The sequence below is a fragment of the Scomber japonicus genome, chromosome 17 (assembly GCF_027409825.1).
Source record: "Scomber japonicus isolate fScoJap1 chromosome 17, fScoJap1.pri, whole genome shotgun sequence".
Lineage (NCBI taxonomy): Eukaryota > Metazoa > Chordata > Actinopteri > Scombriformes > Scombridae > Scomber > Scomber japonicus.
The window spans coordinates 23887891-23913259 of record NC_070594.1 but is presented as its reverse complement, the minus strand read 5'-3'; the positions used below and the strand labels follow the sequence as shown (position 1 = coordinate 23913259).

Genomic DNA, 25369 nt, shown 5'->3' with positions numbered 1-25369 from the left:
ATCTCTTGTTTCCTGTCACCTCTCAACTCCCCAAATACTTAAAAACACACACGTTCATCTGGTTTACTTGTCAGACTGGTATGTGTGAAGACCCCCCCCCCCCCCCATAAATGTGCATCACTGCCAGAACAGTGCAGAAATCCGAGTAGTTGCTGGCTGTTTGTGAGAGCTGTGAGACGAACCCTGGGGCCCCATGCAGCAAAATCCAGGAATGCATCCTGATCTGGGAAGATTTCTGTGTTAAGGCATGATTTATTAGTATAAGAAAGATGGCTTAACTGTGGAGAAGACACTGCAGTGATACCAGTTAGAATATGAAAAGTAAGCTCTTCTTCATTTAGTCAGTGACACCTTAAAGTGCTCAAAGAACATTTGAGTGCTTCACAAAAACTATGACTCTGAATGACCTCTGTAACATCTGTTTTAGTCTATGCATGGGCTGCTTTATGTTTAGATGGGTGTATCTTCATCACATTAATCCAGACCCCAGGAGATTGACAATTGTAGCTCAGAATGAAATGTATGAACAATTGTTGGATGGAGTTATGTGCAATATGGTGCAGATGGCCTTTGTGAGCTCGGTTATCCCCCAACTTTTCATCTAGTGACATCATCAGTTTCAATTCTAAGTCTGCCCTCCAGTCAGTAATTACTTTAGCTTTTTGTTCCTTCAGTGGGATGTTTGAGCTTCAACTGTGCAGAATGATGTATGTACTAGAAGACTGTTTTGACATTCATCTGCTGAAAACCTGGAGTTTCTCTGTGCTCATTAAACATCTGACTTTAAAAGGTAGCCAACTGGTGGAGGAAATATTAAAATCCTTCACTAAAGTAAAAGTACTAATATTGCAATGTAAAGTACTAAACTATTGTAATAAAAGTGGTGTCTCTGACTGATATTATACATGACATGATTAGATTATTAATACTAAAGCATCAGTGTTAGCAGTATATTACTGTTGTAGCTGCTGGAGGTGGAGCCACTTTTAACTACTTTAGGTCCAGTGGTTATCAACCTAGGGGTCAGGCTCCTCCAAAGGGTCAGCAGACAAATCTGAGGGGTCATGAGATGATTAATGGGAGAGGAAATAAGAAAAAACTAAGTTCTAATACACAAAATAGAATTTTTCTCTAATCTTTGTCTCATCTGAAATGTGACCCTGACTACACTGCTTTTTGTCAGACAAAAGCCAGAAATGTTAGAAACCACTGGTTTCAACTATTTTTTAATGAAAGGGAAGGGGTAATGCTTTTTAAAGTGGTATTTATGCTTTCGTGGAAAAACCATTTCAGACACGAATAACTACTTCAAGCAGATTGTTTTTACATGTCTGTCTTAATAAACAGTCAGGTGCCTATATCAACACTGAAACAGGTTTTTCCTACTGTAATCATTCCTCCTGTTCATACTGGATATAAAAATAATCCCTTCTCAATGCAATTAAGTGATGGAGGCCAAAATCTACAGCCCTAATTTTGAACAAAAAATGTGAATCAGATTCTGTTTATTAGCCAAGTATGGAAGCATATAAAGAATGTATCTTAGCGTTTGCTCCTACAAACATAACATAGAAGAATAAAATAGAACAAGAGTAAGGTAATATTAATAATAATGGAATAATGTAATAAACAAGGTCATATTAAAATTAAATTGAAAAATGTAAATCTATTTACAGAAAGGAAAAGCAATCATTTTGAAATTAAATATTGACTGCTCAAAATAAATATGGACTGTATTATGGAAAAAGATATTCAGTGTATGAAATATATGAAAATGACAAGAGCAAAAATTAAAAGTGACATGTGCATAAATAATTCAAATATGTGACAGTAGAATTTGAATGTAATGTACGATGTTAAATCTAGTTTGATGAAATGTATGAAATTAACAAGTGGAGATTAAACGAGGTATGTGAAATGAAAAGTCCAGTCTGATAACAGAGCAGTTCAGCTGTTTAGTACAACTTCCTGTGAGGGAATGTGATGCTACAAAGACTGTGTGACAGATATCCGCTTAATATGACTAACTTAGACTGCTGAAGCCTCATAATAAGCCTCACGTCAACTTTCAAATGCAGTTTTGCACACAATGACTGTATGGACGTTGAATTTTGGCCCCCATTACTTCCTTTGAAAGTATATTTAAAAGGGATCTTTTAATAGTCAGTATGAACAGGAGGAATAATTACAGCAGGGAAAACCTCTTTCACTGTTCATATGGACACCTGACTGTTATTTTAAAACAGGCTTAAAGAACTGTGAACTGGTCCTTTAATACCCTGTCTGGGGATCTTAAAGTAAAGGATCTGAATACTTCCACTACTTTTCTTTGAAAGGAGCATTACAGCCTCATAAAGCCTCTTGCATGGCTGGAGGCGCTCAGTCTTGTTCATTCTTTCCTTTCCTCTGACTTCTTTATGTGTCTTAGTTTGTGTCAAGTCTGTACTCGGCAGTAGAAGCAGGGCATACTCCACATTCCTAAAGGAGTGTCTGAGAGTCAAACTACTCTGACAGGCGGAAGAAGGAAAGAGTCACACACACACACACACACACACAAACACACACACACACACACACACCAAATTCTCAGTGTGTACAGTTGCAAAGAGACTTTAGAGGATAAATGTCCTCACAGTTTACAAAACAGAGGATGTGGGGAAACGCCCGTAACAAGCAGAGAGGTACTTATATATGACATCACTTTGCCTGACTCACAGCTGGGATAGTCACCGCATCAAATGCCAGCTTGCCATGAAAAACTGAATCACACCCCAGCGGCCTCTGAAAGATCCGCATGAAACCGGCAGCCATGTTGGATCTTTTGATGCATTTCGTACAGTGAAAGTGATTGGAGAGTTGCGCCAACATGTCCGAGCGACGTAGGCAGTAACGCTTCTGTCAATGGAAGGCACGCCCTTTTACCCCTGGTTGATTGCGAGTTTGACCAATCACAATAGAGTGCTTTTCGGATTGACAGTAGAGTCAGCCTATCAGAAGCGTGTATTTTGACAGAAGGGGCGGGGCGAAAGGCGTGTCCGCGGGACCAGGGTGTCGCCGCGGTGGCTCCCATTCGAAGGCGACGGCGGTCGTCTGTATTTCGGCTCTAATCTCTCCAGAAAAAAAGGCGAAATAACTCCAAGCAGTCGGTGAATTTTGACACACTTTCACGTCTTTTCCCCAAAATTCCTCTCGGTCGAGCTGGTGGCGGGGCTCTTGGTTATGACGGGGTGTGCCAAGAATTTGAAGTAGCTCGCCGTTATAGTTTGAAGAAAGAGTGAGTCGGTAAAAGAGAGAGAGAGGAGCCATTTTGTCCCGACTGTGTGGGAGAAAAGAAAGAGTGGAAAAGAGGAATCACACGGGGAGGAGAGCCTTATTTTTTTTTGCTTTCTGTTCTCATGCTGTAAACAGGGGGAAACCAGTCGGGCTTTGGGATACATAACTTGACGGTGTTTCGGGCGCGTTATTTTGGGGTGGTATTTATCCGACTAGCTCGCCAAGCTAATCAACAAATCCCAGATTGTTAACTGTTAACAGCCAAGAAAAAGCGGGGTGGTCGGTCCGGTTGGCTAAGGAGCTGGCTTTAGACTTCACAAAGGCGTTGCTAGGTTATCCATTTTTTGTGTATCTGTCTGGGTGAATACAAGCTGTTTTTTCAATGGCGAAGAAGACGTACGACTTGCTGTTCAAGCTGCTTCTGATCGGAGACTCGGGCGTGGGGAAGACCTGTGTGCTGTTCCGCTTCTCTGACGACGCCTTCAACACAACCTTCATCTCCACCATAGGTAAGAGGAGTCTGGGCCCATATTTGGTGGGTGGATGGCGTGTTTTGTTACGGGTGTTTTCTGGGGGACTTCGTTTGACAGCTCTACCCTGCAGCTGGAAATGGTAGGCAGGACATCAGCGTGCACTAGGCCTGCACAGGTTAGCTGCAAAGGCTAGTTTGTGCAGCTTTTCCAGCTCTTAATTAAACCCCTTCATCACCCCTTCTACAACTGACTGCGACCTTTGTAACAAAACATGACTATGATTTTTGGGTCTGCCTGCCAAGTTATGGCAAGAATAACCGGTTCAGATGCCAGAGGAATGGCTGTCAAGTTGAATCCAGTGAGCTAACTAAGGCTAGTAGCAGTTCAGGGCCGTGCCATGTAACTGACAGGCTTTAAGATCTCATTATCAACATATATAACCAGGAGTTTGTCAAGAACAGGCATAATTTTGATGATCAATGAAGTATGGAAATAAATCCCTGAATGTTATTAATATTGTTTCTAATTGATACAGACACCACTCAAATAAAGCCCCCAAAAAAGCAGGAGGTGGAAGACGTCTTTTATCTTTTACATGTTAAGTCTTACATCTTACATCTTATATGAAACTCTTAATATCAGAGTATAGACATGTTTAAGTATAGGTAAAAGTATCTCACATAAGATGACAGGCATTGGCATCTCAATATCAGCATAGATGTTAATATCATGCTTAATTTTGAGTAATAATTATGGAGTAAGTAAGTATGGAAACAAATCCCTGAAGCAGATATACACTCCAGTCAAGCCCCCCCCAAACGCAGAGTTGTTTACATATTTTATTTGCATAAAAGTTGTAATATCAGGTTATAGAAATGGTTAATTTCATGCAAAAGTCCTGCCTTCAAAATAAGACTTAAAAATGTATTCCCAACAAAGTGCATGTAAAGTAGAGCTGAAACAATTAATCAATGAGTTGATCTGCAGAAATTTGAATCAATGATTAATCAAGTCAGTGATTTTTCAAGCAAATTATACAACAATGATACATGACATGTCTATTTTATATCATTATAACTAAACATCTCTGGGTTTTGGCACTGTTAGTCACAGGGAGAAGACATCTGAAGATGTTATCTTTGCTTCTGGATAATTAATGGACAGGTTTTTTTTATTACTTTTTGACATTTGAATGACTTAACAGCCAATTGATTAATGCAAAAAACAATCAGTGAATCTTTAATGAAAGTAATTGTTAGTTGCAGACTTCACTTAAAGTATCAATAGTAAAAGTAGTTATCATGCAGAATGATTTGTGTCTGAGCTGTCATTACTGACACATTCATGTGTGAGCATTGTTTAGATGTGGTAGCGGCGGCGGTGGTTTTGTCTCATCTAGAGAAAATTATCATCTATTATAAGACCTTCATGTGCTTTGTGTGTAACATCTGAATATGTAGTGTAACTATAAATGTCACATAAGTTCAGTAGCATAAAAAGCACCGTGTTCTCCCTTGAAGTGTAGTAGAGTTAAAGTATAAAGTGGCATGAAATGGGGAAAAAAATCACTACAGGCACGTTAACAAAAAACCCAAAAGTATTAAGTACAGCAGTGGAGTACATGTGCTTTGTTACTTTCCACCGCTGCTCAAACCAGAACCATAAACAATTCATCATGGTGGCATCATGAGCTTTTCTTCTTCTCCCCCCTCTCCCCTCCGCTCCGTCCTCTACGCATGCGTCCAACATCACGCTCACATGAGTCAAGTGTCAAACTATGTCAAATCCCCGCACGGCCCAGACCAAGGCTCCGTTTACCCCTGTTGCTTAACATCACTGCTGAGTAATAACGTAACGTTAGACATGTTTTACAGGAGCGGCTCGCAGCTGACTTGTTTGCTCTGCTTTTATATCCTTGATCTCTTGATTGGAGCTTTAATGTCAAGCCCCGCTTCTTAGTAACTCGAGTGTTGACGACGGCTCCTCCTGACCGTACGCCTAAGAACACACGGCCATAATGGGCAGCAGTGTTCCCGCTGGCATCCAGGCTAGATTAGATTTGTTGAGGTGCAGCGATGAAGCAGCTCTCTGTTGTCAAGCTCTCTGTGTCTCACACACAGACACACACACATATATATATTTCTTTATGGTGCAGATATTTTGTCTTGCAGTCAGTCGAATGTGTGTCTGTTGTTATATTATCTGCCTTATTTGAGTTCAGAACATCGGGTTATATCTCTTCCAGTTGAGTCAGTTCAGATGTGAGGAAGATGTGTGATGATGGTCAGCTGCAGACTGAAATGTTCTCCAGCTGTTAAAGCTCGGCGGTAACCTTTGCTCCTGCAGCGGTGCTCTCCCTGCCAGGTTTGGTTAGTAAGTCAAGTATTTCAGTACTTGTAAGCATTTGCAACAGCAGCCGGTGCTCACATTAAGAAATACTGTTTATGTAGTGTAAAGGTAGATTTTAGGAGAAGCTTCAAAGGCACCTGTTTCACCCTGCAGTTCATGTTGTGGTTTGTGGTTTACAGTCTGTAGGAGATTGACCTTGTTTAAGCAAGGTTCACATTGTCGTACCATCATTACTGTAAACATGCAGTTTTCTTTCACACTGAAATGAATGTAGGACAAACGTGCAAATAATATAAAGTATCAATCTGATCAGAAACAATCGGTCACCTCACTTAAACTGAGTGTGTCCTTGACAGTGGTCTCTATTATATAGCTTAAGAAGTGTTCACATGCTGAGGTTTCCACCTGAGCTCATGTGAATCTGAGACAAGTGCAGAGATACTGACTTTATAGGTGTAATTGTGCTCATGTCTGCAGGGTTGATGTTAAAGTGTTCCCATAAAAAGCTGCGATGCCGCTCTGCTTCTCTTGTCTTTGTTCTACATCTGTGTTCAAAACAAAGCACGATGCAGCAGCAGCACATGTAAAACCTGAGCTTTCAGCTTTTCAACAGGAGCGTTAACAACAAACGATTATGTGACGTTATTCTGATATAGATTTTTAGATACGGCCCTGCCCAAGTAGACATAGTGACTGCCAGGAAAAGTAAAGAGCTTGTTTTACTTCTTGTGAAAGCCAGAGCCTTTCCAGTAGTGTGCTTGCCGTGCAGTAAAAGGATATTTGATCAGCTTACCGGTTGATGATAATGCAGAGCAAAAATATTGACCGTTCAAATGCATGAGAAATGGAACAGCAAGCTAGCTTTTATATAAGAATTGTTACTATTTGTATTTAAATGCTGCATTGAATTTCATAATACTTACTTGGGTTCATCACTATCATATCATATCAAGGTTTCTTGTCCAAGCATTTACAGATTCTTGGCATAATCCTCCTGTTGTCTTGCAGCTGACTATGCAACTTTTATCCTCCTGGGTCCAAATTGACCTGGACTGTTTGTAAAGCATCAAGTATAAATTATCATCCAATCAATCCAAGTTAGACCTTTTTAGCCAACGTCATTCCAACTTATTACCACAGGTTTTACACATATTTTTTGCAAATTACAGTCAATAGGCCTCATTTAAATGAAATTATACCTCCATTTTTGAGTTAACCCCTTTTGTCCTCTCGTGTCAAAATTGACCCGAGGACAACAGGAGGGAAAGCTATAAGCCTAAATATACTGTATCATGATATTTAGTAAACCGTTAACATTGAACATCAATGTAAATGTAGTTAACATATTCACCTGTTGAGTAAACACAACACATAAAATATAAAGAAAGGAAATATGTGCATGCTTACTGTACATACAATCTTACTTTAATGTCTGACTATAATAACACAATGGCAACATCCCTTCTCACTGCTATTAATGCAGATCAGTTTGATGCTAGAAACTCTGATTAACTTAGCCAACACTGAACGCACCTCATTGGGTATTTTGTATTTCTTAAGTGCATCACACAGTGGTTATCTGGTAGTTTGTGCATATGTTTCTCACAACTTTATAACCAACTTCAACAACGTGGAGAAACGTGTTGAGTGACAGTATTCATACCCACTTTGCATGAGATGTGCAATATAACTTTAAAGTCAGGCATAAACCCAGCCACACATGTACGAATGCAATTAAAAAAAACAGTTTAATCATGGATTAGTATGCTGATTATTTTAATTGAGTAAATGACATATTTAAATGACTTAAATACAAATATGTTCAATTTACTATCATATAAGATACAGAAAAGCGGGACTTTTTTTAATAGTTTTGACCAGTTTAGTTGTAGTTTGACTAGTTTGAATTCAGGGCAGCTTCACTTCTAATTGACTAAATATGAGCTTAAGAACTATCAATAGAAGTCTCTCAGTGTGTGATGGACTTTTGCCTCTATGATTAGCGCTTTCATCTCTCTGCTCAGTCATTTGTCGATGCAACAAACGCAGCAAATAAAAACCATGTGGTCACAACACTGCAAGAATCCATCTAACCCAACGGTGTGAAAGCTTGTATTAAAGTACGCTCTCACACACACACACACACACTCACAGACACACACACACACACGCATTAATCAGATGCAGCTCTCAGCCTAAACCTGAATGTGTGAAGGGAACAAGAGCCCCGAGGACGAGCCAGCAGAAGCAGGACATGTGAAACAGGAGTGTGTTCTTCCTCTGACACACTACTCATACCTTTGGAGACAGAGACGCACAGCTGCTTCTCAAAAATACCCCCACCGGAAACCCCCCTCTCCTCTCTCATCTCTCATCTCTCATCACTCAGTCATCCTCATTTCCAATCCTCTGTGCGTCCCGTCTCTCCTGTGTATTAGAGGTTACGCATATTAAGAGCCGCCGAATACTAATAATGTCATGATCTGAAATTCCACAAACGCACATCGTGAATTTTTAGAAATGGAAATTGGCGAGACGACAGCAGACGTAGTCGGAATTCATACTCGTGGAAGGAACGGTTCCTCCGGGATTTAAAAAAGAAAAGAAAAAGTAAAGCCGGGTTATAAACCTCTGTACTCCACTTCTACATTCTCCTTTTCATGGAGAGTGTTGTTTTCTTCAGGAGGAGTGAAACCCTTTCTTTTCCAGGGATTGGGTAAATGTGTGATTGCACAATACACACAGTTTCTTGACAAGTTGCCAGTGAACCCCACCAGGAAAGAACAGATCCACTCAAGTGTTTCTACGCCTCACTAGCAACACACAACTATGACATCACCCCTAATGACCCTTATTTTGACAGTTCAACTTTTAGTAGAAGTTGTCCAGAACATATATCAACTTTTACTTTATTAATCCAAATATTTAATGCAAGTATCACTGGTGTTTTTAATATTTTTAAAGCATTTGTAAAACGTCTACCCTGGTTCTTTTTTTGTTCCTACCCGACTATATCTTTACCTCCCTTCCTCCCTCCATCTCTCTCTCCTTCTCTCTCTGGGGTGTACTTGATATGTAGTGAGTCACACTTTGGCAGCCGGTGGCTTCATTATTCTATGGGCTGGCCCCACCTAGAGCACAGCTGTTTCTGGGACTTTTTAAACCAACCACAAGTCGCGACCAGAGCTGAACTTGACAGCTCAGTATTTAACAGGAAAACACCACTTTAAAGGCCAAAAGCAGGGGAAAAAAACTGTGATGAATCAGCTTTTTTTTTAAATGCTGTTGCCATATATGGTTTTATGAGCATGACAAAAAATGACCATCCTGGTTGTTTTACAGTGAAAGCTTTACAGTAGGGATCAGGCTGTTAGCTGATTGGTCGATTTGGTATTTTTGACAGAAAGTTCCAGCTTTTTAAGGGTGAATATTTGCAGTTATTTAAGTCGTATTTTGGAAAATTCAATTAGTTTGAGTTTTGGAGCGTTGGTTGGACAAAACTAGGAATTTGAAGATGTTGTCATTGACTCTGGAAAAACTTTGCTGGACCTTTTTTTTTGCCATTTTCTAGACATTGAAAAATAATTGCCTTGTCAAGACAATAGAAGATCAAAGAAACAGATTCAATAAACAACCCTAATGCTTGTAATTAGGATTATTTGTCTAAATTTCACCAGCGGCTGCTATTAATCAGATTGTCAAATTTTGAAAAATGTTAATAAAAGAAAGAGTTTTGTGGTGCCAGAAACCCTGAAGTTTATTAACAGGGTTGCAGCTTGTTTCAGGAAGTTTTTAAAGAAAATAAAGATTTTAAAAGAGATGACAAGCACAGTAAAATATTTAAAACAGCAGGCCAAGAAAATGAATAGAATCAAATCCAACTAACATGGAAACTGAAATAAGTGTGTTGCTTAATTGTCAAAACTCAGAAACATGCACACACAGGAAAAACTGAGTGTGTGTCCTCTGACTGCACCATTAGTCAGCTCTAATCCAAGAAGGAAGAAAAAGAAACTCAAGGCCGCAGGGTCACATTAATCATCACTAACTAAAACCCACCAGCCAAGCCGCCGTTCAAAACTATCTCACACCTTTTTACGCTAATAAGTTTTATCGCGGAGTCTCGGTCCGCCCGCCTTAACCCGATTTTCTCCCAATAACCTGATTTGTGTGTTTTTGCGTAGGCGTCGCGAGCCAGCTGCATATATCACAGCTGCCTGCTGACGACGGGGCCCTCAAGGTCCTGGCATGACACTGCAGAATCAGGAAGACATAATGTTATTGTCTCTGCGACGGAAACACTTGTCACTCACTTTCCATTTCCCTCCACACACACACACACACACTCTGTGGCTGGCTCTGGTTCTGTACTGTGGATGTCTCTCTTGCTATTGGATATATGTTTTTATAGCTTGCTTACGTGTTTTTTTTGTGTGTTTATTTTACAGGAATAGACTTCAAGATCAAAACTGTTGAATTACAAGGAAAGAAGATCAAACTACAGATCTGGTGAGTCAGTTCTCTGTAATGATATGTGTCTTTTTACTGTGTGTGTGTGTGTGTGTGCGCGTGCCCACGTCGAGGCTCCACACGTATCCAAGCAGAAAGAACTACAGCGACTCCATAAGAATCATCTCTAGAGTTCAGGCTGTTTCGCGCCTTCGTTACATCATAGCCAAACATCTGTTCCACAAACCTCCCACAAGCTGAGAAATATGCTGGAACAGGAAATGGTCACCAGTCCATCAGGAGATCTGCTGCGAGGTTATCATCCTAGTCCACAACTGCTGCCCCCACTCCCCTCCCCTACCCTCCCCTCCCCCTCAACTGGAACTGGCAGATTTTCACAGCTTCCTTTTTTTCCCCTTTTTTTCTTTTACAATACGTTAACACAACAGGACTGCAACTCACCATTGTTTTCAACTGTTATTTTCTAATGAATCATTTAGACAATAAAATGTTAAAGAAAATATGAAGAGTTGGCAGTTTGTCAAGTTTCTCAGAGGTCATGGTGATGTCTTTAGAGTGTTTAAGTCTAAAAGGAAAAACAGCAAATACTCACATTTGAGAAACTGGAACTGTCAAATATTTGGAATTTTTTTGATTGAAAAATGACAGAAGAGATTAATTAATTATCAAAATAATTGCTAAGTAATTTTCTGAGGTTCAACTAGTCAACTAATCATTGCAACTCTATTAAACACTCACACTGAAACTCTAATTCATAGATTAATTAGATTGTATATTCGCCTGCAACTAACATTAATCTATTAACCTTTCCCAAAAAAGTCAGTTAATTGATTAGATTGTTTGGTCTAATCAGCATGATGACTTCAGATGTCTCATTCTGTCCAATAACAGTCCAGATCTCAAAGATAAAATATTGGGCTGCACTTCAGAGCTCTTATTTAATGAAGAATTGAACTGACGATCATGGAAAAGTTAATAAATGCACCCTGAGTTATGATGATTTTATCAAACTATTATTTCTAAGATCAGAACTGGTTCATTTGACAGTCTCAGTTCAAGCTGCAGTGTGAAATTCAGTTAGTTTTTGATTAGTCAGGCTTGTAAAGAGTAACTTATTTCCACTTGTTGTCGTCAAATGAAACAAGAAAAGCACTGTAACTGATACAGAGGCATTTTTTTATGATGAGGTGAACGTCTCTTTCTCTGGAGACAGACGTGCTTTCATGTTAATGTTATCTATCAGATGAGACACCTGAACGTCCACACCCTCTGCTCCATGACAAAGTCCACACAATAGAAAGTATAGCATCAGTTAAAGGTTACAGTGCTGAAGGAGTTAATGTACAGATGGAAGTAGAGCTGAACACATTTGGTTATTAATTGATTAGTCGTTCAGCAGAATTGGCAGTTTTGGTTTTTCATATTTGTCTTTTATGATAGTAAATTAATCTTTGGGCTTTTTTGGCCTCGTCGGTCACTTTACTTCCATGTACGATATAAAAATGCTTATCATCCTAATGTGAGAGCTGCTACCAGTAAATATTTGCTGTAGTTGTTAAAAATGACTGATACAGTTTCTGATTAAATTTCTGACAGTCCACTAATCATTGCAGCCCTAAAATAAGAGAACAATAATCAGATGAATCAATGATAACCTTTAGTTCCAGCTCCAGATGTGACTTTTAGAGTTGTTACACAGTGTATGTTTTGGTATGTTGTTCTCATCTCTCTACTGCCAAACAAAGCACAGATATGACACATGAGGAATATGAATAATAATGATATTCAGGAAGTCAATCATAACAACTCAAATATGCAATCCTGTACTAGATGAGTCAATAAATCAACAGCCAAAAAGGTTTGACAAAACATGATGGTAGAGGATGTGATTTGGGGGCTTTTGGGCAACAGCCTCACTTTCTTACTCATCCTGTCTTTTTACATGAGTCAGAGTTTGTAATGTACATATATAAAACACTATAGAGGTATGTATGGCACAACCTGGAGCTACAATACAAAAGAATAGACTAGAAAGCTTTATCATCATTATATTTGACATATAATGAGATTACAGGTGACACTCCATTGTGCTTTAAAGACAAATAAAAACAATACACACAGGCAGCTAAAAAAGATGGTAGTATAAAAAAATGATGAGATGCAGCTATAATAGCATGATGTGGAGGGTTAACAAATAGAACTATTATTTTCATTATCGATTCATCTGTTAATTATTTTCTCAAGTAATCAATTAGTTTTGTGCCTAAATGAAAAAAAAACTTTTTGATGACGTCTTCAATTGTCCACAAACCAAAACATATTCATATTTGAGAGGCTGGAATCAGAACATTTTGACTCAAAAGTGACTCAGCTGGTGATTAATTTAATAGTTGGCAACTAATTGATTAATCGTTGCAACTCTTGTAAAATCTCTCCATTAGAGCATAAAAAATTCTCAGCACATCATGTGAAATTTGTAGCATTCAGTCATAATTTTGATGTGATGTGATTGGATCACTGTCCATTAGGCCTCTTCTGTGGCTGAATTTCTTTCTCCTTTCTGCTCTTCCTGTCCAACACATCATATCTGCATTTAATCTTCACTGTGCAGCAGAGCTCATAAGTGAACGTAACGTAGTACGAGTGTGTTTGAGTTTGCCGATGTGTGCCTCCTCCTTCTCTGTTTCTGTATCAGCAGTGATAGATGGATGTTGGCAGGGTTTCCCCTCATAGGAAAAAGTCATAGTTGAAGTGCATGCTGGTGCAGACGCGTGAGGAACACTGTTAGCCTGCGGTGGAGTTTGCTCGTAAGATATAGCAGACTTCTTAAATGCAGCACAGATTTGATTTCAAATAGTTTCTCTGGACCTTAAAACAGACTTTCTGATCAGAATCAGAGATGTGCTAATGGGGCATTAGAGGAGCAGTATGTACCCTTTAGAGGGCTCAATTGGCAGAAATGGATTATAATATTTGTATATATAAGTATATTTTTAATTAGTGTATAATCTCCTGAAAATAAGGTTTATTGTGTTTTTGTTAGCTTAGAATGACAGAAGGTCTTCTACCATGGTGCCGTCATGTTTCTACAGTAGCCCAACACAGACAAACCAAATACTGACTCTAGAGAGGGCCTTGGATGTTTTGTGACCACCCTAGATTTTACATGCTTGGATGGGGAAGGGGGAAGGGTGGAGGGAGGAGGGGGGAGGGTAAATGCCACTAAATTCTACACACTGGTCCTTTAACTAATTATACTTTTATCTACCTGTATTGGTGACCAAAATGAAAATGTATATTCCCCCACTGTGGGAAAATAAAGGAATTTCTTCTCATTATAACAACATGCCACCTCTTTGGCACACTTTCTGTGGACCTGTAAGAAGCATACATGATGTAGTTATTATTTTGTGAGTAGGGCTCTACTAGAAATACAGAGCTAATGTATCTCAGTGCCAAATATCAGAATAATATTACATCTGTTTGCTTTTTGGGTTGAACAAAGCTCTTTAGCATCTGTAAGTGAAATGTGTGATTTGCCTGAAATCTCAGCATCTTTATGAAGTAATTGTCGAGTCATTAGTATCAATCATCCTGCAGGCGTGGCTGCTTTCAGTTATGATACAGTAAAAATTGTAATTACTGAACCATTTATTGTTTGTTTTTCAGCGGTGGACTAAATCCAAGAGAGCAAAGAAATCAAATATTTGTTTCTCTCTCTCTCTCTGTGTGTGTGTTTGTGTGTGTGTGTGTGTGTAGGGACACAGCGGGCCAGGAACGGTTCCACACCATCACCACCTCCTACTACAGAGGAGCTATGGGCATCATGCTGGTCTACGACATCACCAACGCCAAGAGCTTTGAAAACATCAGCAAATGGCTGCGCAACATTGATGAGGTAAGACTAAAAAAACCTTGTCAGTAAAAGATCCTGAACTTTATGTGAACTTTATGCTTTCGTTTTTTTCAGCTCTCCTTTTTTCCCCGTCTTAGCTTCAGAGAAAAAGTGATAAATATAAAACAACAACACAAAAGCCAACATCTGAGAAGCAGTAGAACAGACACTATTTTACGCTCTCAATGTCAGCTGGCAGAACGAACATAAATCCAGCTTTGTGACGGCGGCTGCGCTCTGTCATCGGCTCTATCAACATTTTTTTTAAAAGAGCCATCGCAGAGAAAGTGAGAGAAGACACAAAGTTGCCGCCTGTGTCTGGCAGCTGCAGCCGGAGAGAGAAACTCTGCCAAAACCTGTTCAACCTCTGCCTGAACACACGTCTCTGTTTCCACTTAGGTTTTAATGCAGCCAAATTCACTATATAGACCGTCTCTTTTACCTAGTTTCCTGTTTCTGTTGTTAAGAAACACAGGCAGTTTATAAAATAGTGATTTTATTGCAGGTCATAAACATAAACCTGTTGGCCAGCTTTCATTCTGAAGCTGCTGCACCGCGGAGATAAAAATCATTCTTTTTATGATCCTGACATTGTCTGAAGAAAATCAGCATAAATCCAGATAAAATGTGCTGTGTATTAACATATTTTGACTTTAAATGAACACAACTGCCACACATAAGCTCAGTTTTCGCCTGTATACACCGAAGCAGCTAGTCTCATGTACACAGCATTTAATGACACCACTCAGGACTGATTGGTGATTTGGTGATTAACTGAAACTGTCTGTAACATGTGGCTGACTTATCCTGCTGCTGATGGTGATGATGATGATGAATCCAGCTCTGTAGGAGATAACTGAGCTTCTTTTTTAGCCTCTGTAGCTCCATTACCACTAACTAACTCTTTATCTCTCTGCTTTCTACCATTTTAATCAATACTAATCCATTCCAGATCAAACCCAGCAATCACATTTGATAACTCATTATCTGTATTAGCACACATGCTCAGTCAGTATGAGAGTGTTTGTTATGAAGTGAAGCACATTAGTTCATACCGTCCAAGCGCTGCGCTTCTGTTTGGTATGCTGCCTCGGAATGTTCCTCTTGCCGCCACTTTTTTTTTTTTTTTAAAGAGCTCCGAGTCCGACGGAGGAGAGGAAACAAACGCTTTTCCTGCAAACTACGACCTCGCTAACGTTCCTCTAACCTCTGTGCGTGAGGCTTTTGTTGTAGAGTTCTGCAGAAGCCAAATAGGATGCAGGGATTTCTGCTACTCGGAGAGTCGTGTGAAAAGTAGGGCTGGGTATCACCACTCATATCCTGAATCGGATTAGATTACAATTCACAAGGTCCTGATTCCATTTTTTATTCACTTCAGTATCAAAAGAAAGAACTAATGCTGTAAATCTAACATGTTGCATTATTAAGAATATGAATAATTACTTGAAGAATTGACCCCAAAGCAGCTACATTAATGTACTTTATTTAACATGAGCAACACTACAGCACAGCACAGTATAGTATAGTACAGTCAGTGAGTATTGAGTGAAAAGATAAGGGCTTTCTCTTCAGCACAGGTGGCTTATGCAAACAAGTTGGAACCAGTTCAAAAAGAAAGTGATTAGATAGTTGTATTTAAATGTGTTTGTAGAGGATCAAAGGAGTAAAATAATCCACAAACATTCGGCTAATAAAGTTAATATGAGAGTTAAGTCCAAAAATGTGTTTTCTTTTTGTTTTGTGTATCCTGTTAATCCTCTTGTGACCCCTCTGATTTATCTCATGGTGCCTTCTGTGGGGGAACCACCGGTCTAGATCACTGAGCTCTTAGTGGAGTTATCAACCAGTTCTGGCACTTCTCCGATATGACAGATATGATCATTTCTAAATGTAGTGTATCATCAACAGACTCTGATACTCTCACCCAGCCTGTCTGCCCCCTAATGGACGTCAGACGCTCCTCAAATATTTATAGATGACCTGTTAATCAGCTGCTTGTGTGTTTCAAGTGATTGATATGAAAACGTAATCTAATTCTCATCTTTCTTCTTCTTCTTCTTTACAGCATGCAAACGAGGATGTTGAGAGGATGCTGCTAGGCAACAAGTGTGACATGGAGGACAAGAGGGTCGTACCAAAAGCCAAGGGGGAGCAGGTGAGATGGTGCAGCTGTTTGAAACACTGAAAGTTAGGAAACACAATAGGAGGTTTACAGTGTGGTGGAGCTTATAGAATACTAGAAACAGCCTCCTTATAGAAAGTGCAGTAAGCTGCTATTTGTCTTTGCGTGCCGTGAAGGCTTATTGCAGCAACAACTACTCACATAATACAGTTTGTTGAGACGTAGGCCTTTGTGTTTTGATGTTGAAATAAAATGATTTTGCAATGTAAAATGAATTTCTGGACTAGTATATGTAGCGGGTACAGGGAGTATAGGCAAGAGTTCTCAGTAGAAGGTGTAAAGGTTTCATAACAGCTGGATGGTTGATCTGAGTTTTCTTTGTGATTGATTTATAACTAGTGTTGTAGGGTTGCCACAGTTCTGGAAAGTACTTGAAAGTGCTTGAATTTTTGATTTACTGAGCAATACAGAGGTCCTTAAAAGTGTTTGGATTAAAACAGCTGGAATCTGTTTGAGCCTTGTGTGCTCCGTCTTTAATGTTGGCTAACTATAATCACCAAGTTGCCAGTTGCTACCTTATTTTCTAATCAGCTGAGTTTACCCCCGTTCAAGTTAAGCCCAACATCATACATCACAATTAGCCTCAGGGGGCTTTACAGTCTGTATGGCGTCTGCCCACAGCCCCTCCATTCAGGAACAGGAAACAATGTGGAAGAAAGCCCAGGAAGAGCAGCTGAGGAGGGACAGATGTGTAATAGATGTTCATGTACAGAACAAAGCAACTAAATCAAAGCTACAATAAAAATATATGTGAAGAATCAGGATCCAACTTCAGGTGTCACTGACCTGAGCCACACAGTGTCTTCGTCATGGAGACATGGAAGACAGAAAGAGGAAGAGAAACTCTCGCAGCTCGCCAGCTTGTAGGAACAGAAACAACAACAGAGGGTTAAAGAAATGCAGCCGTTATAAGAAAGTTTACAGTTTTATGCTCATCAGCAGGGCAAACCAGGGTTAACGCTAACAGCTGTGAGGCCTGAAGGAAGAAAAGAATACGCACTAAATGAAAGTTAAGGCAAAGAAATGAGGTTTAAGTTTGTAATGAAATGAAACACAAAACGTCTCCACCCTCCATGTTTCACAGCTGTCAGCACCTTCACACACTGGTGAGGTCACAGTGATAAACTTGTTATTCTCTGTTATACAGACCAAAGAAATATACTACCCTGTTATATTTCTCATGTTGCACATTTAATCACATTTAGCCTGAAGTCACTATCAAAAAAAGTCTTGTATTAACATGTTAGTTAGTGTTACTACTGGAAGCAGGTCTTTCATATGTTGTCAGACTTGTGTTTTTATTAATAGTTTGTCACCATTGAAGGGCGACCACAGAATAAATACATGAATGTAATTAATGTTATCCAGTCTCATTTTGAGGGATTGGCAGCAAAATCATACCTGCATGGACTTCATGCCTTTAGCTGTTTGTTAAGATTCTTGTAATTCATGTATTTGCAGTCAGCTGTTCATTGCTTTAGTGTTTTCCATTTTTACCCACTATGGAAGCACCAATAACAGATGAGGAATGTTTTGCATATTGTCCGAGGCCTGTTAGTATGTAGAGTTTGACTTGATGTAATCTCACACATAGCGCTGTGCGATTTTAGTCCAAGCAGAGATCTAATCTGCCAGAACAAGTGAAAACGTGTGTGTGTGTGTGTGTGTGTGTGTGTGTGTGTGTGTGTGTGTGTGTGTGTGTGTGTGTGTGTGTGTGTGTGTGTGTGTGTGTGTGTGTGTGTGTGTGTGTGTGTGTGTGTGTGTGTGTGTGTGTGTGTGTGTGTGGCCTTTTAAGAGCTCTGGCTTCAGTAGCTAGTCAGTCTGCAGATTTAGCAACATCAGATACAGATCTGCTTACTCATACACACACTTTACCTGACTAGAATGGTGTGTGTGCACTTGTGGAAAGCAGTGACACCTGATCTCTGTTCTGCACAGCCGCTTTATTTTTGGATGACCCCCTGTAAACCGTCTCCTCTCTCCTTGCTCTAACACGGCCTCCTTTCTCCTCCACAGATTGCGAGGGAGCACGGCATTAGGTTTTTTGAGACGAGTGCTAAGGCTAACATCAACATCGAGAAGGCTTTCCTCACGTTAGCAGAAGACATCCTCAGAAAGGTCAGTGTGTATAAAGTGTACTTATACTCATTTATTAAAGTGTTGGTGCATATATACTACACTCAATTATACAAGTTTACCTACACTTATACTACACTCATTTATACAAGTTTAAGTACACTTATACTACATTTATACAAGTTTAAGTACACTTATACTACATTTATACTACACTCATTTATACAAGTTTAAGTACACTTATACTACATTTATACAAGTTTAAGTACACTTATACTACATTTATACTACTCATTTATACAAGTTTAAGTACACTTATACTACATTTATACAAGTTTAAGTACACTTATACTACATTTATACTACACTAATTTATACAAGCTTAAGTACACTTATACTACATTTATACTACACTCATTTATACAAGTTTAAGTACACTTATACATTTATACTACACTAATTTATATAAGTTTAAGTACACTTATACTGCATTTATACTACACTAATTTATACAAGTTTAAGTACACTTATACTGCATTTATACTACACTAATTATACAAGTTTAAGTACACTTGTACTATATTTATACTACACTAATTTATACAAGTTTAAGTACACTTGTACTATATTTATACTACACTAATTTATATTGAGTAATTTACTATGTTTTTAATCTGTAATGGAAATAATAATTAGCTGCAGCTTGTTTTTCATCCTTTCAGGATTTGACTGATGCTCTTTTATTAGCTCGTTGCTTCTTCTTCTACAAAAGTTTAATGGCACCAATCAGGAGGATTAGCACCACCAGCTGTTTATTTTGATGAGCCAAATTGCTAATATTCATGTAACAGCAGTGAATGGAAACACTATTATTTGCAAAATATTACAGAATAAGCACTTTTGCTGCTATACTTGTACTGTCCCATTGTGCTGAACCTTTTATTTCAACCAATGAATTTATCAGTACCAAAAACTACCAAAAAATCATAATATAAAATAATATACAAGTTCAATATCAACATATAAACCTACAAACAACTTGACTGACAGCTGACCTATGTGAACTTACATACATTACATTAATCTGCTTGATTAAGACTCACATTTGAGCCTTTTTTTGTGATTTCAGTCCAGATAAGTCCACAGAGCCTCACATTCTGTTGAAATGTACATTTCTCTCTACAACTGTATGGAAACTTGGCTGCAGAAGGAGGAGGGCTCATTCATTAACAATAAACACCTGAGGTGACACAGAGTCAGTGTATCATCAGTTTCCTCTAATCCACATTTTTCTTTCTGTGTGTGTGTGTGTGTGTGTGTGTGTGTGTGTGTGTGTGTGTTATGTGCATCAACAGACGCCTGTAAAAGAGCCCAACAGTGAAAATGTCGACATCAGCAGCGGAGGCGGAGTCACAGGCTGGAAGAGCAAGTGCTGCAGTTGAACAACTCCTCTGTTTCACTCACACTAACGCACACAAACACAAAACACACATATTCTCTCTCTAACTGCTCTAACTCTAACTCTCTCGCCCTCTAACCTGTCTCATGAGTTTTTCTTGCACACTGACACTCTGTCTCTTTATCAGAATAAAAACAATAAACCACTTCACTCGTCTAATTCCCCCCATCCCTCCCCACCCCACCCACCTCGACCCACACCATTCCCCCCTCCCTCCCTCCCACCCCATATTCTTCCACTCTCCATCTGATGATCATTTTTATTTCTGATAAAAACAGAAATCCAGTCACGTTTCTTGTCATTTGTTTTAAAAGGTTGTTAAAAAAAAGAAAAAGAAAAAAAGAGTGAAAAGACAAGCTCATATTTTTAATATTTTCTTTGCCTGAGCTCACCTGGTTGGACACCTTCACCCCCTCTCCCTCCCTCCTCAACTATCCCTCAACCCCAACCCCAACCCCCTTCCACCCACAGCACTCATCTTCAGTCGAGGAAGTCTAAAAAATAAAAGAAAATCAGACAAAAAAGAGAAAATGTAGGATTAACATTTTGTACACATAGTGGGGTTTTCTGTTGTCTAACCGTATTTGGTCATTTACAATTTGTTATCAAGTGACAGAGGCGTGGCTAGCTCCTTTTGTATGTGGGGGTTTATTTTGTCCTGTGCCTTATATGGAAGACAGGGGCGGGGCTGTGTGATGGGCGGAGCCACATCCACCCAATCAAATTACAGTTTAATATTCTGTCAGCGGCGGCTCTCTCTCTCTCTCTCTCTCTCTCTTTCGGAGCCGAGCCGAAGCAGAAGCGTTTGAATTTCTTCTCCAGCCAAGAGAACGGCATTATATGTCCTGTTTATTGATGTTTTTGTTTTTATCTGTATATGATTTTGTTTTTCTTTTTTTTTTTCCCCCTCTATTTTTGGGTTGATTTTTTTTTTTTTTTTTTTTTTTTCTCCTTGCATGCAGATTTCTTTGGGTTGGAAGCGTTTCTGTAACGTTGTGTAACGTTTGCCACTGGGTAACTGTGGGCGGGAGGTACAGAAGTTCTCTTTGGAAATTCAAACAATTTTGCAGATCCATTAAAAATAAGCTTGTTTAAGTTAACTTGTTTGTCCTCAATGCTGTTGAAGTGTGGAGTTTCATGTCTCACATAATGACAACAGGTGACAGTCTGATACTTACAGGTGAGAGACACAGTGCCAAGAAATGCTGAGATTTTTAAACTTCCCAGTTAACTCAACTGGTCTAATTCTCACAGGTGTTTAGTAGGAAGCTGACAGCCAGTCATGATGAATGTTGGTTTTACACAAGTCCTCATTGCTCTGATTCTCAATAAAGGAGGTGGCGACTACACAGTTAGTGTTACACATATAGAGACACAATGGCTACATTTAAGGGAAACATGCCAGGTTGAAATAAATCCAAATTTTCCTTTAACTCAGTTCCTGACTGCTATTTCATTTGTCCCTGTAGGGTAATAATGCAGCAGCTCAGCTTTCACATCAACAGACACTCACAGTAGGAAAGAAAGGAACATAATATCAGTCACAGAGCTGAAAACAATTCAAGGTTTTTGTTTAACATGGAACTTAAAATACTAAACTAAAAATACACACACACACAATAAAACCTGTACAAGCACAAAAAGCAAACAAAAAGAGACATTAGTCCACCTCTTAGTTTGATTTTCAAAAATGTGTTTCTGGTCTTGAAAGATTTGTTGAACTTTGACCTAGAAAAATCAATTTCAGATTTTTTTTTTGTCGTCTCCCAATGGGGGGCGGGGGTTGTCTTTGATTCAAGGAATTGCAACATGGAGAACAGATGTGTCACAAGAAAAGAAACCCAGCACAAGCGGCTGTGGAGTTTCAATCCCTCACACCTCATCCACATGTAGAAGTGTCCTCGGGCAAGACACTGAATCTCATATTTCTCTCCGGTGGTCAGGTAGCACCTTGCATGGTAGCAAAACATGCAAACACTGGCCTAAAGTGACAGTCTTCACAAAAAATGTTGAAATTGTGGAACATACCCCGTCACTTTATATTAATACATAATTATGGCTATAGACCAGTGTCATAGCAGATACTCAAATTACTGAATACTCACTTTTGAGCTTGTTTGCCATTTGAATGTCCATCAAGTATCAGTCTGCCCTATGATATAGATACTAAATACATACAATGCAGTGTAAGAATAGTGTACAATAGACAGTCATGGAAAACACTATCATGTGTTATGGAGACTAATTAGAGAATAATTAGGATACAGTCCTCTACTCGTCTAAGCAGGAAGATCACAGGTGAAAGTAATGAACATTAACGATGGCTCTGTTCCTTTAACTGTCCCAGCAATCAGCTTAATGGACATAAATGAATATTAGTGTCATACATGTGGTTGTCCTGCTTCATTAAGAAGGAATTGATTGTAGTGTAGAAGGCTGTAATCATGTTAGCCAAGTTAGCTCATAACACTGGATGAAGTATCTCAGGTCACTGATTTGATCCACAGTGTGAGTATCAGTGGTGGAAAAAGTACTATAAAAACAACTACTTTATATACAGTTAGCTAGTTTAGTCCAGTGGTTCCCAAACTAGGGGTCGGGCCCCTCCAAAGGGTCAGCAGATAAATGTGAGGGGTGGTGAGATGATTAATGGGAGAGGAAAGAAGAAAAAACAAAGCTCTGATACACAAATGTGTTTCAGTTTTTGGACTTTTTCTCTAATCTTTTTTTGTGTAACATGTAATATATATATAATGATATACTTAAAATGTTTTATTTTACCCTCAATTACTAAGTGGAGTTAAACAGATGAGTGTCAACTGGGGTGTTATAATCTCATTTGAAAGATATATTTGTATATATAGCTCTTATTCAAACTGATTTGGAATAACATGTTCAGGTGTGTGGTTTCTCTTTAAATGTGTATTGCTTACAGTCACATGTCTGCATACTGGATGGAAAACTAAAGAAAATGAGTCAACTCCATCTTTCACAGTCTCCTGACAACCTCAACAAAGTACTAGAAAAACAACAACCTGCTTCTGGAAAATCTTATATCTGCAGGAAATTATCTCAAATTACACCTCTTCCTGGATCACGATTACACACTACACTTCAGTGATTAAAGGTACTTGAATTGCCAGAATTCAGACTCAAATTGCTCATTTTTTGAATGAGGTTTGGGGATACTTGAGTTCCACTGTTGCTCACATCTGGAGAAAAGTTTCAGTTTGGTGAACAATCGTCTTCTTGTGAGTACAAAACACTGAAGTACGTTAATCTCTCGTGCACCAGCTTTTAAAATAGTGCATGACCAACAGTAGGTATAGATATTTATAGTATTAGTATTAATATTAACAGGAGGAGGGAAGATGGAACTGGGTCACTCACTTACTATTGTCTTTGGCGCCATCTGGTGGCCACCGTACACCACAGCCTCATCATCCCCACACCATCCTTTATCTTTCCTGCTTTAATGTCGAAAGGTTTTAAACAAACTGTAAACTATTCCCACCTCAAACTTTTATCTCTATGGAAACTTGAGGTGTTACCCTGGAAGTTCAAACCACCAAACGTCTGCACATTTTGAACACATTTTACCCCGAAGCTAACACGTAACTAAATGCTAAATATTAGGTAAATGCTCATTTTCCCTAAAGCTAACATTGTTGTTATAAGGGGCCAGAGGTGTCTTGGCCGAACCGTGTGAACTCAGGACCGGATTTTCTTTAAGGATTTCTCTGGATTTGAATGAAACTCAGTTCGGACTGGTCTCCCTGCACTTCCTATCTCTGCAGAGGACTTCTTAAACCCTGTTTTATTGGCATTCAGCGTCTTGGTCCCCTTCCTGTCCAAGGCCCTTATTGTCCATTAACTCAAGTTTGGCAGGGCAGCCCACTCTATACAGGCCTTGATGGTTCCACACTTCCTCTATTACTCAGGTCACTGTGCTCCTGTGGTTTTATACCCTTCCCCTGCTTATGTCTTGCTATGACTCATTTCAGAGGGCTCCAGAGGAATCCTTGGACTTCCTTGCTTGGGTTTTTGTCCTAGATGTGGTGTGTGCAAAGTGAATTGTACCTCATACACACCTTTCTAAACAGTCTCCAATCATTTCCAATTACCACAGCTGGACTTCAGTCAAGTTCTAGACACATAAAAACATAATTAAAGCAAACAGGAGTCAGCTGACCTCAGTTTGGAGCCACAGCAAAGGGTCTGAAGCAGTGTTCACCAACCCTGCTCATGGGGAGCTACAGCCCTGCATGTTTTAGGTTTCTCCCCACTTCAACACACTTGATTCTAATAATGAACTTGTTATCAAGCAGCTGAAGCTCAAGGGTTTGATAATGATTTCATTATTAGAATCAGGTGTGTTAGAGTGGGAAGATACCTAAAACATGCAGGGCAGTAGCTCTCCAGGAGCAGGGTTGGTGACCACTGATCTGAAGACTTTTGTTGATGAGAGATTTCAGCTTTTGATTTCTAATAAATTTGCGAGGGGGACCAAACAAACAAAAAACCTCAAATACATATTCTGACTTTGTGATTTCAGGTTAGAGTAAGAAATCATGTTTAAAGAGGTCAACCTGGACTCCTAGAAGCTGCCACAAGTGCTTCTTTTACTATTGTTGATATTGAACAGACTAACAATAAACTCATTACTATTGATTAATCAGAATCTTATTTCTAGTTAATGAAGCTGGGTTTTACTTTTCATCGTATGTTACATTGTTTCTTACATGTTTTTAAAGCACTTGCACTGCATTGTATGAAAGGTGATGTACAAAAAGTTATGAAAATTGGTAGTTGCAGCCCTAATACTGTAAATGCACCAGAGACAAAAAGGCCTTCTTCATGAATTTCAGCTCCATAATTGTTACCAGGTAACTGAAACTAACTATTTTCATCATTGATTAATCGATTAGTTGTGTGATCTATGTCAGAAAATTGTGAGAAATATCAGTGTCCCAATGTCCATGACTAACAGTCAACAACCCAAAGTATCTGAAAATCAGAGTAAAAAAATGACTTTTAATTCATTATCAGCATAGTTGGTGATTAATTTAATAGTTGGCAACTAATGGATCAATCACTACACCTCTTATGGTTACTTTACCTGTTTAGTGACATGAAGACCACTTGAAACCACTTGTCTGTTTTTCTGTGATGATACTAACAACAGGACACGG

The 25369-nt window shown here is 39.1% G+C and overlaps 1 protein-coding gene across 1 annotated transcript; it reads left to right on the top strand.

Annotated features, from left to right (window-relative positions):
- Window positions 1-3071: 3071 nt before the first annotated feature.
- Window positions 3072-21292, top strand: rab10 (RAB10, member RAS oncogene family). Its single transcript, XM_053336560.1, has 6 exons — window positions 3072-3782; window positions 10544-10604; window positions 14325-14463; window positions 16526-16615; window positions 18659-18760; window positions 20074-21292. The coding sequence occupies exons 1-6, from the start codon at window positions 3656-3658 to the stop codon at window positions 20158-20160; spliced, it is 606 nt and encodes a 201-aa protein (XP_053192535.1). The 5' UTR covers window positions 3072-3655; the 3' UTR covers window positions 20161-21292.
- Window positions 21293-25369: the final 4077 nt, after the last annotated feature.